The sequence below is a fragment of the Panicum virgatum genome, chromosome 2K, assembly GCF_016808335.1.
Source record: "Panicum virgatum strain AP13 chromosome 2K, P.virgatum_v5, whole genome shotgun sequence".
NCBI lineage: Eukaryota > Viridiplantae > Streptophyta > Magnoliopsida > Poales > Poaceae > Panicum > Panicum virgatum.
The window spans coordinates 38,512,804-38,531,191 of NC_053137.1; the positions used below are offsets into that span (position 1 = coordinate 38,512,804).

Here is an 18,388-nt window from a genome sequence, read left to right on the forward strand (position 1 = left end):
AAACTTGGGAGTATTTATAGGCGCACAAAGGTCTGATACCCGGAGTGTGGAGTGTAAATGCACCTAAAAAACCTACATGACAACACAGTGAAGAGGCTAGCTGACCTAACACTGAAAAGGCTAGATTCGATGCTCGAAATGACTACTCGATGCATCTCTGTGCATGCAGACTCACATCACTGCATTGCTGCCGCTCGGTCGATCGCGCCTAGATGCCGCCTTCCCCACTACACGCCACAGACCTTCGCTGTAGAATGACAGGTCCGTCGTCCTCGCCAGAGAGACTACTTTGAAGGTGAGCTGGTGTGGTTGCCGTCTTGTCACATCTTTTTGAAATGGTGGAAGAGCACTGCTATTGGGTTGTCGTCTTTTATCACGTATGTCTGGGCAAAGAATGCGACATTTGGAAAACCCGTGATCGCCGTGCTGAGCAGTGGCAACCTGTGATCTCGTACTCGCAGCTAGATACACAATGGTTCCTATTTTGAGCTATTCGAGCGTGTAGTCGTCATCATCGTTGGCGGGATCTCGGCCGCTAACTTGGGAATCATGCCGCGCACGGTGACCCCGATGTCTTGGGGTATTCACAGCTAGGAGGAGCACCTCTTGGGATCTCTCAGCAGCTGACACCGCAGCCCCTTTCGCGTCCTGAGCGACAGGTGAAGTCTCCGGATGCTTTTTAGTATTCTAGTGTCATGAAAATGTGTGCTTTTTAGCAGCAGACCCCGATGTATTTCTTAGTTCTTAATTCTTATCGTTATATTAATAAAATGTGTGCTTTTTAGTATTCTAGTGACATGAAAAGCTCCGAAAAAATTAAGGACAAGTTCAAAGATTTCATAGACTCCTGGCTACAACTGCAAATTAATGGTAAAGGCTACAACACACAGAGTTAAGCTCTCAACTTAAAACATAAACAACTAATTGCAGTGGCATGTGCACGCGACAAGATAATTTCTTGTTGCATCTAAAACTACCATGCCTTATGGAATGTAAAATGCCGAGATTACATGGTACTACTCTACTGAGTGCACCTAGGATATTTGCCCTTCCTAATTGCTTCGGGCCCGGCTTCCTTCGCACGGCGTGCCCTCTCTCGCTTTCTCTCCCTGTCAGCTTCACGTTCGGCCGCCGCCTTACGATCCAGCTCCTCCATCCTCTTGCGGATCTCTTCTTGCTCTTTCTTGCGCTTCTCCTCTTGCTGTTCCTCGTGCTTCATTCGGCGCCAACGTTCTGCAGCCCACCTTGCTTTTTGTTCCACAATGTCCTTTGCCTGCTGCGACTGCACGGTGTCGAACCACTGCATAAAATCACAAAGAGGCGGAGGAGACTTTGTTCAACACAAGTTAGAATCATAACTCAATGTTAGGTCACAGAGAAAAATAGCGTATGTTGTCCTACTACCTTGGCCCGGTCTTTGCCGTATCGCTTAGGTGGATCATATTCGTAGTTCTCACAATAAAGAACCTCATGCCGTAGTCATCTCCTAAAACCTCAGATTGCATGAACTTGCATAACGAACCGCAGAAGCACATTGGCACATCAATTCCTTCGGGTACGGTGGCTTTACACTTGCTCCACGGAATGTAGGTTGATTCTGACGAAGACATTGGCGCTATAGTGTGGTGCGCCAAATAAAAAACAATGATTTAAGCAATGCACATATCGTATACCAAATCGATGCGTGAAAATATAGGTACTGTCATAATTCTATTGTCTTATACTGCAATATCAATAAGGTACTGTCATAATTCTATTCTAATGTATAATTATTTTATGTGAAAAAGTCTGTAATAATACTCAAATTGTAATACTAAACCAGTGTTTTAAAGCATCAAATCTAATTCAGCTAATCTGCTAATTAAATTAAATTGTTATATAATATCAATGCATTTATACGGAAGTTACCGGTAGATCACAAGTGCGGAATTCGGCAGAGCTTCGCCGCTTCCCTTCTCCTCACCCCTCTCTTTTTTCTGGATTTTTTGTGGATTTTTTTAGGTCAAATGAGGAGGGAATGAGGGGGGAGGCCTTATATAAGGGTGGGCTGAGCTGGTCGCCCGCGGGGGGGGGGGGGGGGGGGGGGCGACAGGCCCCCCTGTCGCCCGCGGGATGGGCGACCGGCCCCCCTGGCGCCCCCCTGGCGCCTGCAGGCTGGGCCGCCTGGTTGGGGCCTGTCGCCCGTTGGGGGGCGACAGGCCCACTCTTTTTTTTTCTCCAGGAACTTCGTTGCAAATTTGAAGAAAAAAATTACATTTGAGCCCTGTCGCCCCCATAGGGCGACCGGGGTATATTTTTGAAATTTTCCAAAACGGACATATAATTTTGAAATTTTAATTTTTTTTTAAATATAAAAAAGAAAAAACCGCCGTAATCGTGATGGCTCATCTTCGATCATAACTTGGGCCCCGGGTAGTCCAGCTTACTCGCGCGTGCGGCCCACTAAGGCGAGCGAGCAAGCGGGTGGGTGGTGGGCCGGCGGGGGGCGGGGGCGCGCTTTCCGCGCTGGGGTCCGGTGTTTCCTCGCCCGACGCGCGGTGCGGAGCAGAGTCTGAGTTTAGTACCACCTCGGCTGTCCAAAGCCGGTCCCTGGTTCCTCACAGATATACCCCTGGGCACTGTTTTCCGCCCCCTGCAGTCTTCCGCGTCGTTACGACGAGGTCCCTGCTGTTTTCGCGTTTGGTCCGTCCCCCAGTATTTCTCTTGCAGTTGTACCCTTGGATTCTTACGTCAACAGCCTTGAAACTTCTGCATAATCACAATAAGACCCTTTATGTGCATTGTAGTATTTAGCACGCGTACGTTTTTATTTAGTTTCGTGTTCCCTGTGTACTCCGTATTTGGGCTTATGGGGCCCACAATAACAGATGCTGACCTCCATCTACGGGCGGTCCTCAAAATTTTGATTTCTTCTTCGGCCACGCTGCATGAAGCACGCTCACACAGTGTTTTTCTTGTACCTTCAAGAGAATATCTCTGCGCACAAGTGGCATTTTTTAGCATTTATTAAGCAGGGCAAAACACTTGAATATATATATGCACCATACATACATGCATATATATAAATATCCCAAATTCTCTGAGGAAACCGGTTCAACCAATCGCAACTATTCTATATATTTTTTAGAAAGAGCACGAATTTTTGTGATGCCACGTTTTTAAAAGAAACAATAGACAGCGGAAATGTACACCATACATGCATTTACAAGCTAGCTACATCGAGCCAACGAGGAGAATGAAACCACATGGGCCGATGGGCGGAAGCCGGATTCTGCATTTCCCTCTCAATCTCCCATCATCATTCTGGGACACAAGTAAACATCAAATCAAAAGAATATCGAAGAATTCTCGGCCGGTGCACCCATCCCTGTTTTCTCTGCAAAACAATGAAGCGGCTGCTACAGTAATAAACAATGAAGAGGTGTTTGGTTTCTAGGGGCTTAAAATAATCCCCTTCAAGTTTGGATGCCAATTAGAAAGACTAAAAATAAGCTAATTATAAACTAACTACATCAGCTTAAGATTTATTCACGAGATGTCTTTTTAATTCATAATTAGCACATATTTGCCGTAGCATCACATGGACTAATCACAGACTAATTAGCTAGGTTTAATAGATTCATCTTGCGAATAAGCCTAGGGATTATCAAATTTATTTCATCATTAATATATATTTAATATTCCTAATTAGCATGCAAACAGCCCCTAATTCTGCAGGCTTCCGGGCACCGTCGGAGGCTCGGAGAGTCGGAGCCCCCCAGGTGGGTCCGGCCAGGCCGCCGGTGCCACGTCGTACGTCCAATGATGGGACCGATCGAGCTAGTCCCCGTTTTGCTAACGCGACATAAACCACTTGCTGTTAAGCGTCGGTGTCATGCACACTGTCGCCGACTGACAGCGAGCAGCACAAATATACGGGATGATACTACTACCATCATCCACGCACTGCACGTCGACCATTTATTTATGTGTCGACCAAATCGATCGCAGTCACCAATTATCGTATCGTCTCTAGTTGCTTTCATGCTAGCTATATATATATGTATATTTATTATATTATGGTTCATGCGCGCTACGCATATACTACATATATGATCGATATGAATATGATTGGCGTCCATATGATAGTATATAATAATAATATAATAATACATGACACCATACGTGGGAAGATCAGCTCCCGTGGCCTTGTCAAAGCCTGAACCGCTGCAACTTGTAAACGCACCGACCGGTCACGTCACGCGTCAGTCGTACGATCAGGGCGATCCGATTCATTAGGGGAGTAATCACGCGTGTTGTTTGAGGGGTTGTTTGGTTCCATTGAATTTTTTTTAAGTTTCTGGAACTTTTTAGTATTTAAAAATATTAAATAAATGTTAATTATAAAACTAACTGTAGAACCCTGGGGTTAAACTGCGAGATGAATCTAATGAGGTATCTTAATCTATTATTACCGAATGGTTACTGTAGCATCACTGTAGCAAATTATGAATTAATTAGGCTCATTAGATTCGTCTCGCGAAAAAGCACTCAGCTGTCAAAAAATATTTATAAACAGATTTTATTTAATACTATAAAATAATAAGATTCTTTTTAATGTGATAGGGACTGAGCGTTTCATCTTGAGCTGGCTGTGGAGGGAGAGCTAGCTAGTTTGAGCTACCCGACGCCACTGATGGAGGCCAGGCATCTGCTATCCAACTTTTCGGTGGAGTTGCAATCAATAGCTAGCTGGCGCCGCCGCGCCGTCAGAGGAAGGATTTGGTGTGCCGTGTGCGAGTATGGATCCTTCATTCTGAAATTTCTGTGTGGTGCCTGGCGGTTGTCCAAGCCGTGCCTTACCTTTTTCGGGTTTGCAGGCTGAGTTCCTCTGGTGCAGATGTAGCTTGCGTTGGAGCACACAACTAAGGGCTTGTTTAGTTCATTTTGCAAAGGAATCTTGGTCATTTGAAGTACTAAATGAAGTCTATTTACAAAACTTTTTGTATAGATGGGTTGTAAACCGCGAGACGAATCTAATGATGCTAATTAATCCATGATTAATTAATATTTAGTGAATGGTTACTGTAGCACCACTGTTGCAAATCATGAATTAAGTAGACTCATTAGAATCGTCTCGCGATTTACAACCCATCCATGCAAAAAGTTTTGTAAATAGACTTCATTTAGTACTTCAAATTAGCAAGATTCCTTTTCACTTTAATGCGTTTACGGTTTTTTTGCGTTTACATGTAAAGAACTAAACAGGGCCTAAGATCATGATATTCCTGTATGATCTTTCCTTCTTTTTTTATATATATACATGTATATTCTAAAAAGAATCCTCATTTCTCTGCTTTCCCAAGAGGAGTTCTCTTTTTTTTTCTGGAGTAGAAGCAACTGCTACTTCATCATTGCAACAAAATCATTATGTTCGCCTTTTTCGAAGGGCAAACTGTGGGGGAGTCCCCCACAGCACTTTGATTTTCAATTACATAGAGGAAACAAAGAGGGGTATTTACAGAACATACTCACCAAGCGAGAGGGGGATGTACAATTATGTTAAAACAAAGTCTCTAAATCGCCAGGATTGGAGAGCTAGCTGATCTTTAAAACGTCTGAACCAGAACCGAAGAGAACCACGTTCCCTGTAAGAGATAATAGCATTTCGTAGTTTCCAAATTTTCCATCTGCAATCAGAAAGATTTCTATAAAAAAAAGGGAAGGGGAAAGTCTGCCTTGCTAAAGCAATTTTACCATGAACATCCAACATCTCTTCCCAAGTAATGCTGATAAATGCCCAGCAGGACCATGTAAAATGACAGTAAAAAAAACAGGTGATCTCTTGTCTCTCTTGCCCTGGTGTCACAGAGAACACATGTTGTACCAGACTGAACATTGTAGTTGTGGTGTTGCAAGATGCCTCTTGTATGTATAACCATGCATCTTGCAACACCCGAAAGATGCATTGGGTACAACATTGTAGTCCGGTACCAGTCCAAATGTTTGTACCAGACTGACCCGGGTGCATTTGGACTCCCATGACCTCGCTAATTTGCCTTCATTGCAGCCCAAATTAAACCCGGTCGGTTTGGGCGCCTAGGCAGCAACTCTGTATACCAGACCAACGTTTGTTGGGATTAAGTCACAACGCATGGTTATACAATATTGTTGCCTGATCTTGCCTTCGCTCCAACAGGGATGCCGTCGGTAAGGCGCCTTGACTTGCATCATTCATGCCTATGGCCACATGTCTACACTTGTATGTAGTCAGGGGCGGACCTGCGACTAGGGCCACCCGGGCCGTGGCTCTAGTCGTGGCCCAGCAAAAAACCCAACAACATCTTGAATTATAGGCCCAAAATGAGGAGCAAGTGGCCCACTAGGGCAAACCGCAAGCCAATCCCAGGCCCCCAGCAGCTGAGCAGCAGCCAGAGCAGCTCACTGCAAGGCGCAAGCAGCGGTAGTGGCGGCGCGGCGCAGCGACTCGCGAGCGCTTCTGCAGCACTACGCGAGGGGGCCAGGCTGCCGGCGGCCGCCGCATCTGCCCGCGGCGGCGCGGCCCGCCGCCCAGACCGCCGCCGTGGCGCCGCCGACTGCGCAAGCGCGTAGCATCAGCCACCTCCTGCCACGGAGCTGTCGCCGACTCGCTGCTCGCGCCGTCGTTGATAGTGAGGTTTGTATCTATCTTATTGAAAATTTGGTTGCTATTTTGTTGTTCTTTTATTAACTATCTGTATTGCTCTATGTGACTATATAGGTATGTCAATGCGCAAGGGCATGTGATTGAAAGATTTCTTGGTATGAAGTCTGTTGCTGATACAACTTCGTCTTCTCTAAAGGAAGCTTTAGATGGTATGTTTGCTCGCTATGGTTTGTCTATGTCTAGAGTGCGTGGGCAAGGGTACTATGGGGCATCTAACATGAGAGGAGAATTTCATGGGCTGCAAAGGAAGATATTGGATGAGAATCCATATGCTTTTTATATACATTGCTTTGCACATCAATTGCAATTAGTGGTGGTCTTGGTTGCTAAGTGTTGTTCTTCGGTATTTGATTTCTTTAACATCACCACTTTGATTGTCACCACTGTCAATGCAGCTTGTAAGATAAGAGATCAATTGGCCCAACAACACCATGAGAACATTGTCAGTCAATTGGACAATGGTAAAATTTTTAGTGGAAGAGGAAAAAATCAAGAAAATAATCTTGCAAGGGCAGGGGATACACAATGGGGCTCACACCACCAAACCTTATGTCATCTTGAACACATGTGGAATGCAGTCTTAGAGGTACTAGAGAATATTGCTGAAGATGGTGTTGGAGAAAAGAGAACTACAGCTTCCGGTTTGTTGTTACAAATGGAGAATTTTGAGTTTGTGCTTATATTACATCTTATGATCAAATTATTGGGAATAACTAATGATTTGTCACAATGCTTGCAGAGAAAAGATCAGAACATTGTACGGGCTGTAGGTTTGATTGGGATCACATTGGAGAAAATTAATGATGCAAGACAGCATGGTTGGGAGGAGCTATTTGAGGAGGTGACGGAATTCTGTGTGGTACATCACATCAATATCCCAAATATGGAGGAAAAATTGACAATCAAGGGTCGTTCAAGGGGGCGTGGAGGGCAGCAAGTAACTTGCTACCATCATTTCAAAAATGAAATCTTTAATGTGGTGCATGACCAAGTGATTGTCAAATTGAACAACCGTTTTCCTGAAAGGTCTACCCAATTATTGAGATGTATTGCTTGTCTAGATCCAAAGAATTCCTTTGCCAATTATGACCGTGAGAAACTAATTGAACTTGCTAAGATTTATGATGTTGACTTCTCCCACTATGAGCGTTCTAGACTTCGAACCCAACTTGGTAATTTCATTGCTGATGTGAGCTGATCCTTATTTCAGAAATTGTGTGGACCTTGATATTCTTGCTATGAACATGGTTCAAACTGATAGGCATACAACCTTTGCATTGGTTTATCGTCTCATTGAGTTGGCTTTGATTTTACCCGTTGCAACTACCACAGTGGAAATGGCATTCTCAGCTATGAAAATTATCAAGACTAATACGCGGAATAAGATGGGAGATGAGTGGTTGAATTATAGGATGACATGTTATATTGAACGAGATGTATTTGCCAGCATAACAAATGATGACATCTTACAATATTTTCAAGAATTGAAGTCTCGTCTAAAGAAGTTGCCTAAACTGTCCACTACCAGTTCTTATGGTATGTTACATTCAAATTATCTAAGGAATCTCACCTGTTTTGTTTTGTCATATTTTTATTTACATTTATGTCTTGTCCATATCTAGGTGTTACTGATGAGGAAATGCAAAATGTGACCGTGAATGCACCAAATCATGACTAGGTATTTATTTTTGTATGTTCCCTTCTGTTCTTAACTTTTGTATCGCACTATTATAGAAATTTCTCCATTTGGAACCTTTACTGTAGACTTGCTATTATTTTATAGTTCGTTTTCATGCCATATATGCAGTATTTTTAGCCGCCGATTTTTTACCGCTAAATTTTGGCCCTAGTCTTGATGAAAAGCTGGGTCCGCCACTGTATGTAGTCACAACTTTTGTTTATAGATTGCTTGCAAGATATGGTCACATAATCAAGTGTGGGAGGAGTAACACGCATTTCATTGTGCGCAACAAAAGTCTTGAATAATGGTACGATAGGTTGGAAATAAATGTTGTTCTTACTACTAGAGAGCACGTATGTAACCTCCACAGCCATCAAAACTCTAGCTACCGCTCAATCAATCCATTTGTTCTGCTCATGATGGACTTCCAACTGCTTCAGTGCTAGTACAAAGAAACTCTGTTTTTAGTAAATCATCTAAACTTACCGTTACACTGTCAGCTTAAAATAGGAAATTAAAAGCATAAAAGCCAAACGTTCTAATTCTGATCTTAGAAGCAGAATACCAGCAGTGTCAGCTACCAACCCCTCCAGAGTTTACCTGACCAGGTCATCAACGTGGCCGTTCTTCAGAGTTGAGATAACAGATAAGCCATCCATCTGGGCAAGATAGCAATGGCAAAGGCGATAAAACCATCCTACCCCGTGCGGACGTGTCCACCACAGCCCCCGGCACGGCGGAGGAGACAACCGCCAACGGATCCGACGTGTCAGGGAACCAGTGGCTGAGCACCGATCCCGGAGGCCCGGCGCACCTCCGCCGCAGGATCCAGCGCGACCGCCCCCCGCAGCCGTCCGCGCCCACCGCGCGCCCACGCGACGCTGACTCACCCTTGCGCTCCTCCGCGGGCGCAGCAGGCCCGGCCGGTCGTGGAGGCCCCACACGTGCACACGCGGCGGCGTCGCAGCCAAGCAGCGCCGGCGCGCCCTCCCGGTCCCACCCGTCAGCCTCCGCGCCGCACGTGCCCTCGGGGCCGCTGCTGACTCACCGCGCCCGGCGCGTCGCCCGCCCCGAGACGCCATATACGCCCCGCGTCCAGACTCCGGACACCCCAGCGCACAAGCCTCCGTTCGTACCCAGCCAGCCTTGCGTGGGCCCAGATTTCATCTGCCCCACATGTCATCGGCGCTTATCTAACCCCGCCCACGCTTTCACCGTGTGGGATGCGGTGCGGGGGGAGGAGACGAGAAAGGCCAGCGACGCTGCCGAGCCGTTCCGTTCCGTCCCACCCGCGGCTGCCGCGACTTTTCCCCGCTCCCGCCCGGTCTCCTCCCCACTGACATCCTGGCCCCACCGCGGGCAGAACGGGGATTTTGAAACGCCCCGCTTGGGGCCCCGTGTGCGGCTTTAAAGCGACGCCGCCGTCGCCTCCGCTGGCTTCCTTCCCCATTTCCTCGCATCGGCATCCTCTTGCTTCACACGCGCAACGCCAGATTTCTGTTTCTTTCTTTTAATTTAATTTTGGGCGGTCTTTCTGTCTGGTCGGCGGCGGCGGGGCGATGGAGACGGCGGCGGCGGCGATGCTCGAGGCCGGGGTGGGGCGGTTCTCGCGGGCGCCGGCGCTGGCCGCGGCGCTGCTGGCCGAGATGTGGGCGCCGCTGGCCGTGGCGCTGGCGGCGCTGGCGACGCTGCCCAGCCTGCTGCGCCGGCTGCAGGTCATCGTGCTGCGCCTGCGGTCGCGCGGCAAGGAGGCCATCCAGTCGCACATCGGCACCTACTACTCCTCCGGCGACGAGGAGGATGACGAAGATGACGACGAGGAGGAGGAGGGCTCCGACGAGGCGGACACCACCAGCTCCTCGGGCGAGGAGGAGGAGGAGCGGGACTTGGAGCGGATCGGATTCTACGACGGCGCGGCGGTCGACGGCGGGTTCCCCTGGGGCGGCGCCGTGGTCCGGACCTGGCCGGGCCTGCCGCGCGCCTTGTCCGGCGGCTTCTGCGGAGGGAGCGCGAGGCCGCCGGCTCCCCTGGGCGGCGGCGGCCCCGCGGTGAGGCTGTGGGGCGCCATGACGGCCAGCGGCAGCAGCGGCGGCGAGCCGTGGTTGCCCGGCGCCGACGAAGGCGGCTGCGCGGCCGCGGAGGCGGAGGCGCCCTCGGACCAGGTGGTGGTCGGGTGGCGGCGCGAGCACGCGGCGTCCCGGCGCCGGCGGGGAGGAGGAGGTGGGTGCCGGGTGTGAATATGCCACAGGGCGAGCAGCTGGAGATGCCGATTCCCCCCCGCCGGGGCCCACCTGCCAGCAGGAGTGATTAGTATTTGGGGGGGGGGGGGGGGAGTGGTTAGGCGCCGCGCCGGATTGGTGGGCTTGGTCGTTGCTCATTGGCGAGATGATTTAATAATCTTAAAAAAATTGCCTGTCGTTTGGGGGAGGGAAGGAAAGGGAGAAAAAAAAAACATTGGGAGTAAGTAGTAGGTACGGGGCGCCCTGCGTGTTTGATGATGTTGTACACTTGTACTGGGAACGTAGCAAGATGGGGTTAGATCAGAAAAAAAAATTGCATGCTGCAGCTGCTCATCTTCTACTGGAGATGGACGGTAGGCCTTGCCTTGCCTTGCCGTTGCGTGTGTGTAATCTTTCCGTACCACCGCCATTCTTTGATTCATGTGGTGCTGTGATAAATAAGAAGAGAGAAAAAAGGAAAATGGTGAAAGGGCACCGGGTCGTCTTGTTTCCAGCTGCTGCTGCTGAGCTTCTGTTGTCCGTGAAATGATCGAAGTCGAAGCCGCTGAGGTCTCTGATTGGCACTTGGCAGGGTACCAATGGGCGCGTAGAAGAGGTGTATCAACGTCAGATCAAAGCTGCTGATTTACGGTCAGCGACGTAACCGAGGGCTACCCACAGTACTCCTACTTAAGTCGGATGGCGATTTCTACTGCTTCCAAGGGTACACGTAAATCAAATGAAATGCCTTTTTTTTAGGATAGGATTTCGTGCGTTGTGTGCGCATCGCATGTCGATCGACGACCGACTACTACTCGTAGTAGCAAGGAACGGCGACACGCCTTGTTTCATGCGATGGAGCTAGTTTCCTCGCACGCGGGGGTTTACTAATTACCGGGATGATTCCTTTCTCCCGAGCATGTACAGTACAGGTACACAGCACGCGACAAGATTTGAGCAGCAGGTCCACGGTCTTCTCGCTGGTCATCAGCAATCGCTGGCACGCGTTGTAAATAAATTAAAATACGCGGGAGCTGCGTGTAAATAGCACGGCCTTTTCTGGTACAAGATCGTCACGGAGGGTGCTTGTCGTCACGGTCTCATCACAAATTCGCTTTCTATCTTCCTTATTAGATTAGAGAAAATGAAATTCCCTTTCATTTTTTTGGAGAAAATCGAATTCGCTTTCTCAGGCGGGATGTATACAGTGCGCCCGCGGAGGCGGAGATGCATCCGCTGCGTGATCGTATCAGAATTCAGAAGACGATGGGTGGTGCATGCACCGGAGTACCAGACAGTCGGAGTTTCGCTGGGGTGCACGTCACGTCCTGCAAACAAACAGCAAACCGACATCGCCAGCGTCACATCTGACGGTGATGACGAGTTGAGTGCATGGTTCACCACATCGGTGGAAACCGGTCCCCGGTTCGGTTTCAATTTGGGCCTGACCTAAATTCATAATTTAAATTTAAATTCAAAAAATGAAAAATTTCTAAAAAAATCCTAAAAATACTTTAAGATGCGACGAATCTAATGGTGTCAAATTTTTTCAAAAATTCATCCATTTAGTTAAATAAAAAAACGTGCATACAAAAGTATACAAATACAATGTAAAAGTAGTACAAAAGAGGGTTGGAGGGTTCATTTAGACTAAAATATGTTATACAAACATTTATTTAGTATACTTTGCGGGCATTTGAATTTAAACCAAAAAAAATTTTGAATTTGGCTGGTTACCAGTCAAACCGACCGGTAAACCGGTCGGTATACCGGTCGGAACCGTTTACACATGCGATTTTGAATTAGGATTTGAATTTGACCAGTTTCCACCGGTTTTCGGTCAAACCGGTCCGGTAAACCGCTACCAGAGGGCGACGGTTTGACCGGACCAGTCGGGATTGTAAACCCTGGTTGAGTGAACACGGCAGGTCCTCCTCCGATCCTTTTCCGGGGTGAGATCCCTTGACAAGTTCAGGTCCACAACACGCGGTGGATTTCCGTGTAGCATCCGAACACATGTTTTGTATTTCTCATATATTCCAGATTCTTGTAGGATTTCTTTAATTGAGCATTCATTCCAATTATGTAGTTTTATTCCTTTATTTTGTGATCAATCCTGACCCTTTGGGTTTCACCACTCCATAGAACCCCTTCACCACCGGTTTGGCCGGCCGTTGGATTAGGGTCGATCGCGATGGAACGAGCCATCACTAACGGTTCCTCACCCAACAGTGTTGCTATTTTCGCAATAAAAAAATTAAGAAAACAGCGACATCGCTGTCGCCGAGTGAGCACGTGCCGCCGCTGCACCTCCTCGCGATCCTCTTGCTGCATCTGAGTGCCCCCTCGCGCCGCCGCCGCCGCAGTTCCTCGCACTCCGCCCGCCGCATTCGAGCACTGCCATAGCAGGCCCCTCGTGCCGCCGCTATGCCCAACAGCTTGTGCCCCTCCACACGCGCCGCTGCACCCCCTCTTCCCGAGCGGTAGCAGAGGTGGTGGTGGAGGAAGAAGGGAGTAGAGGGGGCGTTGGGGAAGGCCTGCGCGCTGGGGCCGGGACGTGCACCGCCCATTGTTCGCCTAAATGGTTATTTAGCCCGTTTAAACACCACACAGTGGTACACCATTTTCGTTTAATCGGTTATTTTGACCGTTTAAACGGCCGTTTTTCCCATATAAACATCTGTTTTGCCCGAATAGTAGACTAAACGGTAGGTGACCGATTGTTTACCGCTTAGTATTTAGGTGCCCGAAAAATGGGCTAAACTTGCGCCGACTGTCATGCCCCGCGGCACTGCTCAGGAAGAAAGTGCTAGGGGAGGTGGCGGTGGAGGAAGAATGGAGGGGAGGGAGCATTAGGGAAGGCCCGCGCTCTGCACACCGGCCGCCATGCCCCGAGCCGCACGGGAGGGAAGGCCCGCGCTCTGCACGCCGGCAGCCATGCACGGGAGGGACGGGCGTTGCATCTATCCATCTGGCATCATAATCCTGACGGACGGCATCCCCGGCCGGTCTCTTCTCCACCTCCACGGAAGGAAGATGCGTCGTGCCTAAAACTACTCATCATATAATCACGGCGTTCGTTTCTAATCCTGTCTGCTGGTAACTCAGTGCTGTAGTGTTTATTTGCTTGTAGGGCCAACCAAATTAGACTCTTCGATCCTAATCCTAATGCCTAGCTTGCACTGATGCCGCAGCGGATCAGAGCAAAAGAAATGACAGGTGGCGGCGTGGCGACTAGCTAGCACAGAGTGCATCAGCTAGGCCATCTCCACAGATCCTGCTTTGTCTACTATGCAGTTTTTTTTCATTTATTATTTTTTGTTAAAACTACTACTAGTGCGCAGCAGCTTTCAGTTGTGACAGTTTTCTATAGACCAGACAGGAAAAAACAGAGCATGTAGCAAGGGAAACAAAAGGGCAGGGTGGGGCCCGTTCCGTGTCAGCGACCGCCTAGCACATCACCTAGGCACAATGATACTGATGGCTACACCTCCCCGGACCGGACGGAAGATGCTTAAACTAAACTAGGGCTAAACAGATCACACCTCATAAAACCCGTAAATACAAAACAAAACGTAATGTTTCGACACATACATAGAGTACTAAATGAAGTCTATTTACAAAATTTTTTAATGGATGGGCTGTAAATCGCGAGACGAATCTAATGAGCCTACTTAATCCATGATTCGCAACAGTGATGCTACAGTAACCATCCACTAATTATTAATTAATCATAGATTAATTAGCATCATTAGATTCGTCTCGCGATTTACAACTCATCTGTGCAAAAAGTTTTATAAATAGACTTCATTTAGTACTTTAAATTAACAAGATTCCAACGTAAAATTTTTTGCGCGTGGAACTAAACACGGTCTAACGCCCTGTTTAGATTTTTACCCGTAAACTCCATAAACGCAAAGAAAACATCATATCAAATATTTTGACACATGCATGAAATACTAAATGAAGTCTATTTACAAATTTTTTGCATGGATGGACTGTAAATCGCGAGACGAATCTAATGAGCCTACTTAATCCATGATTTGCAACAATGATGCTACATTAACTTCCGCTAATTATGGATTAATCATGGATTAATTGACATTATTAGATTCGTCTCGCGATTACAACCCATCTGTGCAAAAAGTTTTGTAAATAGACTTCATTTAGTACTTCAGATTAGCAAGATTTCATCACAAAATTTTTTTGCGTTGAAACTAAACACGGCATAAATGGGCAGCAATTAACGACGCCATCTGTCATGGTACTGTTCATTTACGTCGTCCATTATATAGTGCTACAACACTAACATCATCAATTATATATAGACAGGCCCAACTGACTATCAAAGTCTGGAATCATTAAATATTCTCGCAGTTGGCCAAATGCTGAGGAATTGTTTTATATATGTATATGTTCGTGTGTAGAGAAAGGAACAATGCAACACAAAAGGTACTTTGCCTCCAAAGAGAGAATTTGCCAGTAACGACTATTTGTGACCAGAAAAAACTCTGCCTCCCAGCGATGATGCTGACCTTTATGCAGGAGCAGCCGAAACTGATGGTGTATGAGGCGCAGCAAAACGATTAGCTTCAGATCTGCTTGCTTAGGCTTCAGATCAGCAAATCGATGATGTTGATACGATTAAAAGCGTTGACAGAACAGTTATATTTCTGAACGAGAACAGCCGTCGGACTGGCGTGTGGACCAGTTCAGAGTTCAGGCTTTTTGGGGCCGCTAGTCAGTGCCAGGGGCCAAACCGCTGTGCACAACTTTAGATTTCACTGGTTGAGCGGCGTAAATTTAGAGTACGGTAATGAACGCACGCTGGACGTGTTCGAACGTTTCTCTTTTTTTTTTGTGGCCTTTGATGCTGGAATGTCCATCATTTAGCAATGAAGGTCCAATCTTCATTTCGCCAAAATTTTGCCTAGGCAACCATGGAAGATCGGCATATATGTGCCAAGATCTAACCTCTAAACCTTCTACAATTATAAGGGAGAGAGATCTTGATGAACTAATATTTTGAATTATCACCGACAACAAAATTGTCACCTACTAAAAATGATTCAAGTACTGCACAACATCCATTCTGATCGGGGCTCGCAACTCCGCCCGTAATCCACCACACTCGCCCGAGCTTCGCCTGGTTGGAATCGAGCATCTTCGGCCCGCCGCCGCTGCTCCTCTGCCCCACCTCCTCCCTCATTGTCATCCCCTACCTTCGGCCGCTCCTCCTCACCCTCCAACCGTACAAATCAGTCCCCGATGAGCTCCTCGTTCTGTCAAACCCCTTCCCCGTCCATTTCCCTCGCCGAGCTACCAGGAACGGCCGCGCCGCTGCATCGGCCCCTCCTACCGGGAATAGGGGCGTGCGCGTGGGAGGAGGAAGATGGCGAGGGGAGTTAGGGCGCTCGGCAAAATTAAAAAAGTCTAGCGGAGGCATGTAGATGCCGAGAGGGATAGCGAGGGGAGGAAGATAGAGAATCTGTTGGACGGAGTTTTTACCGTCCCTAATCCAAATTTACACAGTCAAATATATTTAATTAGGAGTTGCTCTAACAATAACAAGAGTGGCAAGTTAATATGGAGTGGGCGGAGCAGCCAAGTGTTGACACTAATTTGCGCCAACACACTCGAATGCGCTAGAACGCGCGTTGATCGTCGACACGATCTTCACCAACGAGCTCCCTGCGCACAGACCGGTCAGACCGGTTCTACAGAGAACACCGCGAAAACCTAAAACCTCGAGCTCGGGAGGGACCCCGTCGGAGCTCGTGGATCTAGGGTTGCTCTGAGGTCGGCAGGCCACTCAGAACGCCATCGAATGCCGTGGAGACGAGCGAAGAACAGCAGATAGGGTTGGAAAAGTTAGGGTTTGGAGGATAAAAGGTAAAGGTAATTGTGTGAATCGATTGGGATTACCCTCAATCGGCCGTGACCCTTCATATATATAGGGTGGGGAGGTCTGTACCCGTTAGGAGTCGGAACCCTATCAAATCCCGTGTCAAAATACAACTCCTAACTTGGACTGGGCGTTTCGGACCGGTCTGACCGGTCTCTGGACCGGTCTGACCGCTCTGGACCGGTCTGACCGGGGTGCAGGTCTTCTGGGAGGCATAACTCCCTCATCCGGACTCCTAATTAGACGTTCTATATATGCATTTCTATCATCTCGACGAGATCTACGCAATGGTGCAGTCCAATTTGCAATTTGACAAACTTATCTAGACCGGTCTGACCGGTTCAAGGGAGAGGTCTGACCGGTCCTACCCATATTGTCCAGAAAACCTTCGTCGTGCCAATTTTGAGTGTCAACACCAAGTTTTCTTCTGTTTGGTTTCAATCTCCGTGAATCACGTACCCATGATTTGGGGAGAATTATTTTTCTAAGAAAAAAAACCATGGATGGTCTGGTCAGATAGACTATGGTTAACACGGAGTAGATAGGGTTTATCAGGGTCATCTAAGCCGATCTGGATCTAAGACTTGTTTAACTGCGCTTTGCACTTTTGCAGAAAGGGTTCAGTAGTAAATGTTGAGATCTATAGGCACAAATGTCAGTTGTGAGGTTAATTATTCTTTTTACAGTTTAGATCTGTGCAGGTACGTCTAGCAGAAGGATGTACTACACGTATCCATGTAGGGGACACAAAAGTGCACTGGTGGACCCGCTGGTCTAGTGCGGCATCATCAGCTCTGGGCTACCTTGATCACCCAGCAAATAGGGTTTCCAAAGTTGATCAAGCTGCAACTGTACAACTGATGGCGGTGTTTGTTTGTGTCTGCCATTTTGTAGTGCAACACTACTGTGGCCACCCATCGATGTACACACTTTGCCGACCTGACAAGTGTAAGTTTTTTTGAAAAAGTCTAAATTACTCCCCTCAACTATAGCCAAAGTCTGGATAATCCCCTAAACTATAACTTAGTTCATTTTATCACCTAAACTATACCATTTGGTTCAAATTACTCCCTAATATAATTTGTCTTTTTCATTTCTTCATGCATATATGGAGTTTTAAGTTGAAATTTTATAACACAATAGTACACACTGTAATACATGTTAGAAAAATAAATCATAATTTTTATCACTATTTTGATAGCTTAAGATATTTAATAATAAATTAATCATTGGAGTTCAAAATTATATGAAAAATAATGGGGAAAAATTATAAACTTTTTTCTAAATATGCATTGTGATGTCCACTACTATCCTGTAAAATTTGAAATTAAAATTAAATTTGTGTATGGAGAAACAAAAAAGATAAATTATATTATGGGGTAAAATAAACTAAATAACATAGTTCAGGGGGTAAATTGAACCAAGTTATAGTTCAGGGGGTTATCCAGACTTTGACTATAGTTTATGAGAGTAAATTGAATTTTTTCCTTTTTTTTCTTTTCTTCTGCTGATGACCTTGAAATGTCCGGCGCTACAACTCATCCAGTCATCCTATCATCGTATCACTTAATTTGTGACGCGGAACGCATGCATTGGGGAATCCACTACCGGCCACTGGGCACTAGCTCAGCCTGAAACGGACATGATGGACGGTCGCGCTCGCGCGCCAGCTGAGCAGCTTCTTTACGTAAGATCTTCTCACTTGGGAGTACTTTTGAAAATGAGATCCGACAACATGGCTGATTTTTTTTTCTGAACTTGCGAATTGTGATGCATGCACTTTTACAGTTTTGCAACCTAAAAGTTTTTCATAATGACACTATTCTACACACCAGCACCTCAAAACAGAGAAATCATTTCTCTGGCACTCTCCTTTCATGAGAATGTAGCTGCTACTT

The 18,388-nt window shown here is 47.0% G+C and overlaps 1 protein-coding gene across 1 annotated transcript; it reads left to right on the forward strand.

Moving 5' to 3' along the window:
* Positions 1 to 9,795: 9,795 nt before the first annotated feature.
* On the forward strand, positions 9,796 to 11,075 carry LOC120675440. The gene has a single exon (XM_039956656.1). It carries the CDS (start codon positions 9,926 to 9,928, stop codon positions 10,601 to 10,603), a length of 678 nt encoding a protein of 225 aa, XP_039812590.1. The 5' UTR covers positions 9,796 to 9,925; the 3' UTR covers positions 10,604 to 11,075.
* Positions 11,076 to 18,388: the final 7,313 nt, after the last annotated feature.

Coding starts and splice junctions, on each gene's coding strand:
- LOC120675440 (XM_039956656.1), top strand. CDS start 9,926: ATGGAGACGGCGGCGGCGGCGATGCTCGAGGCCGGGGTGGGGCGGTTC.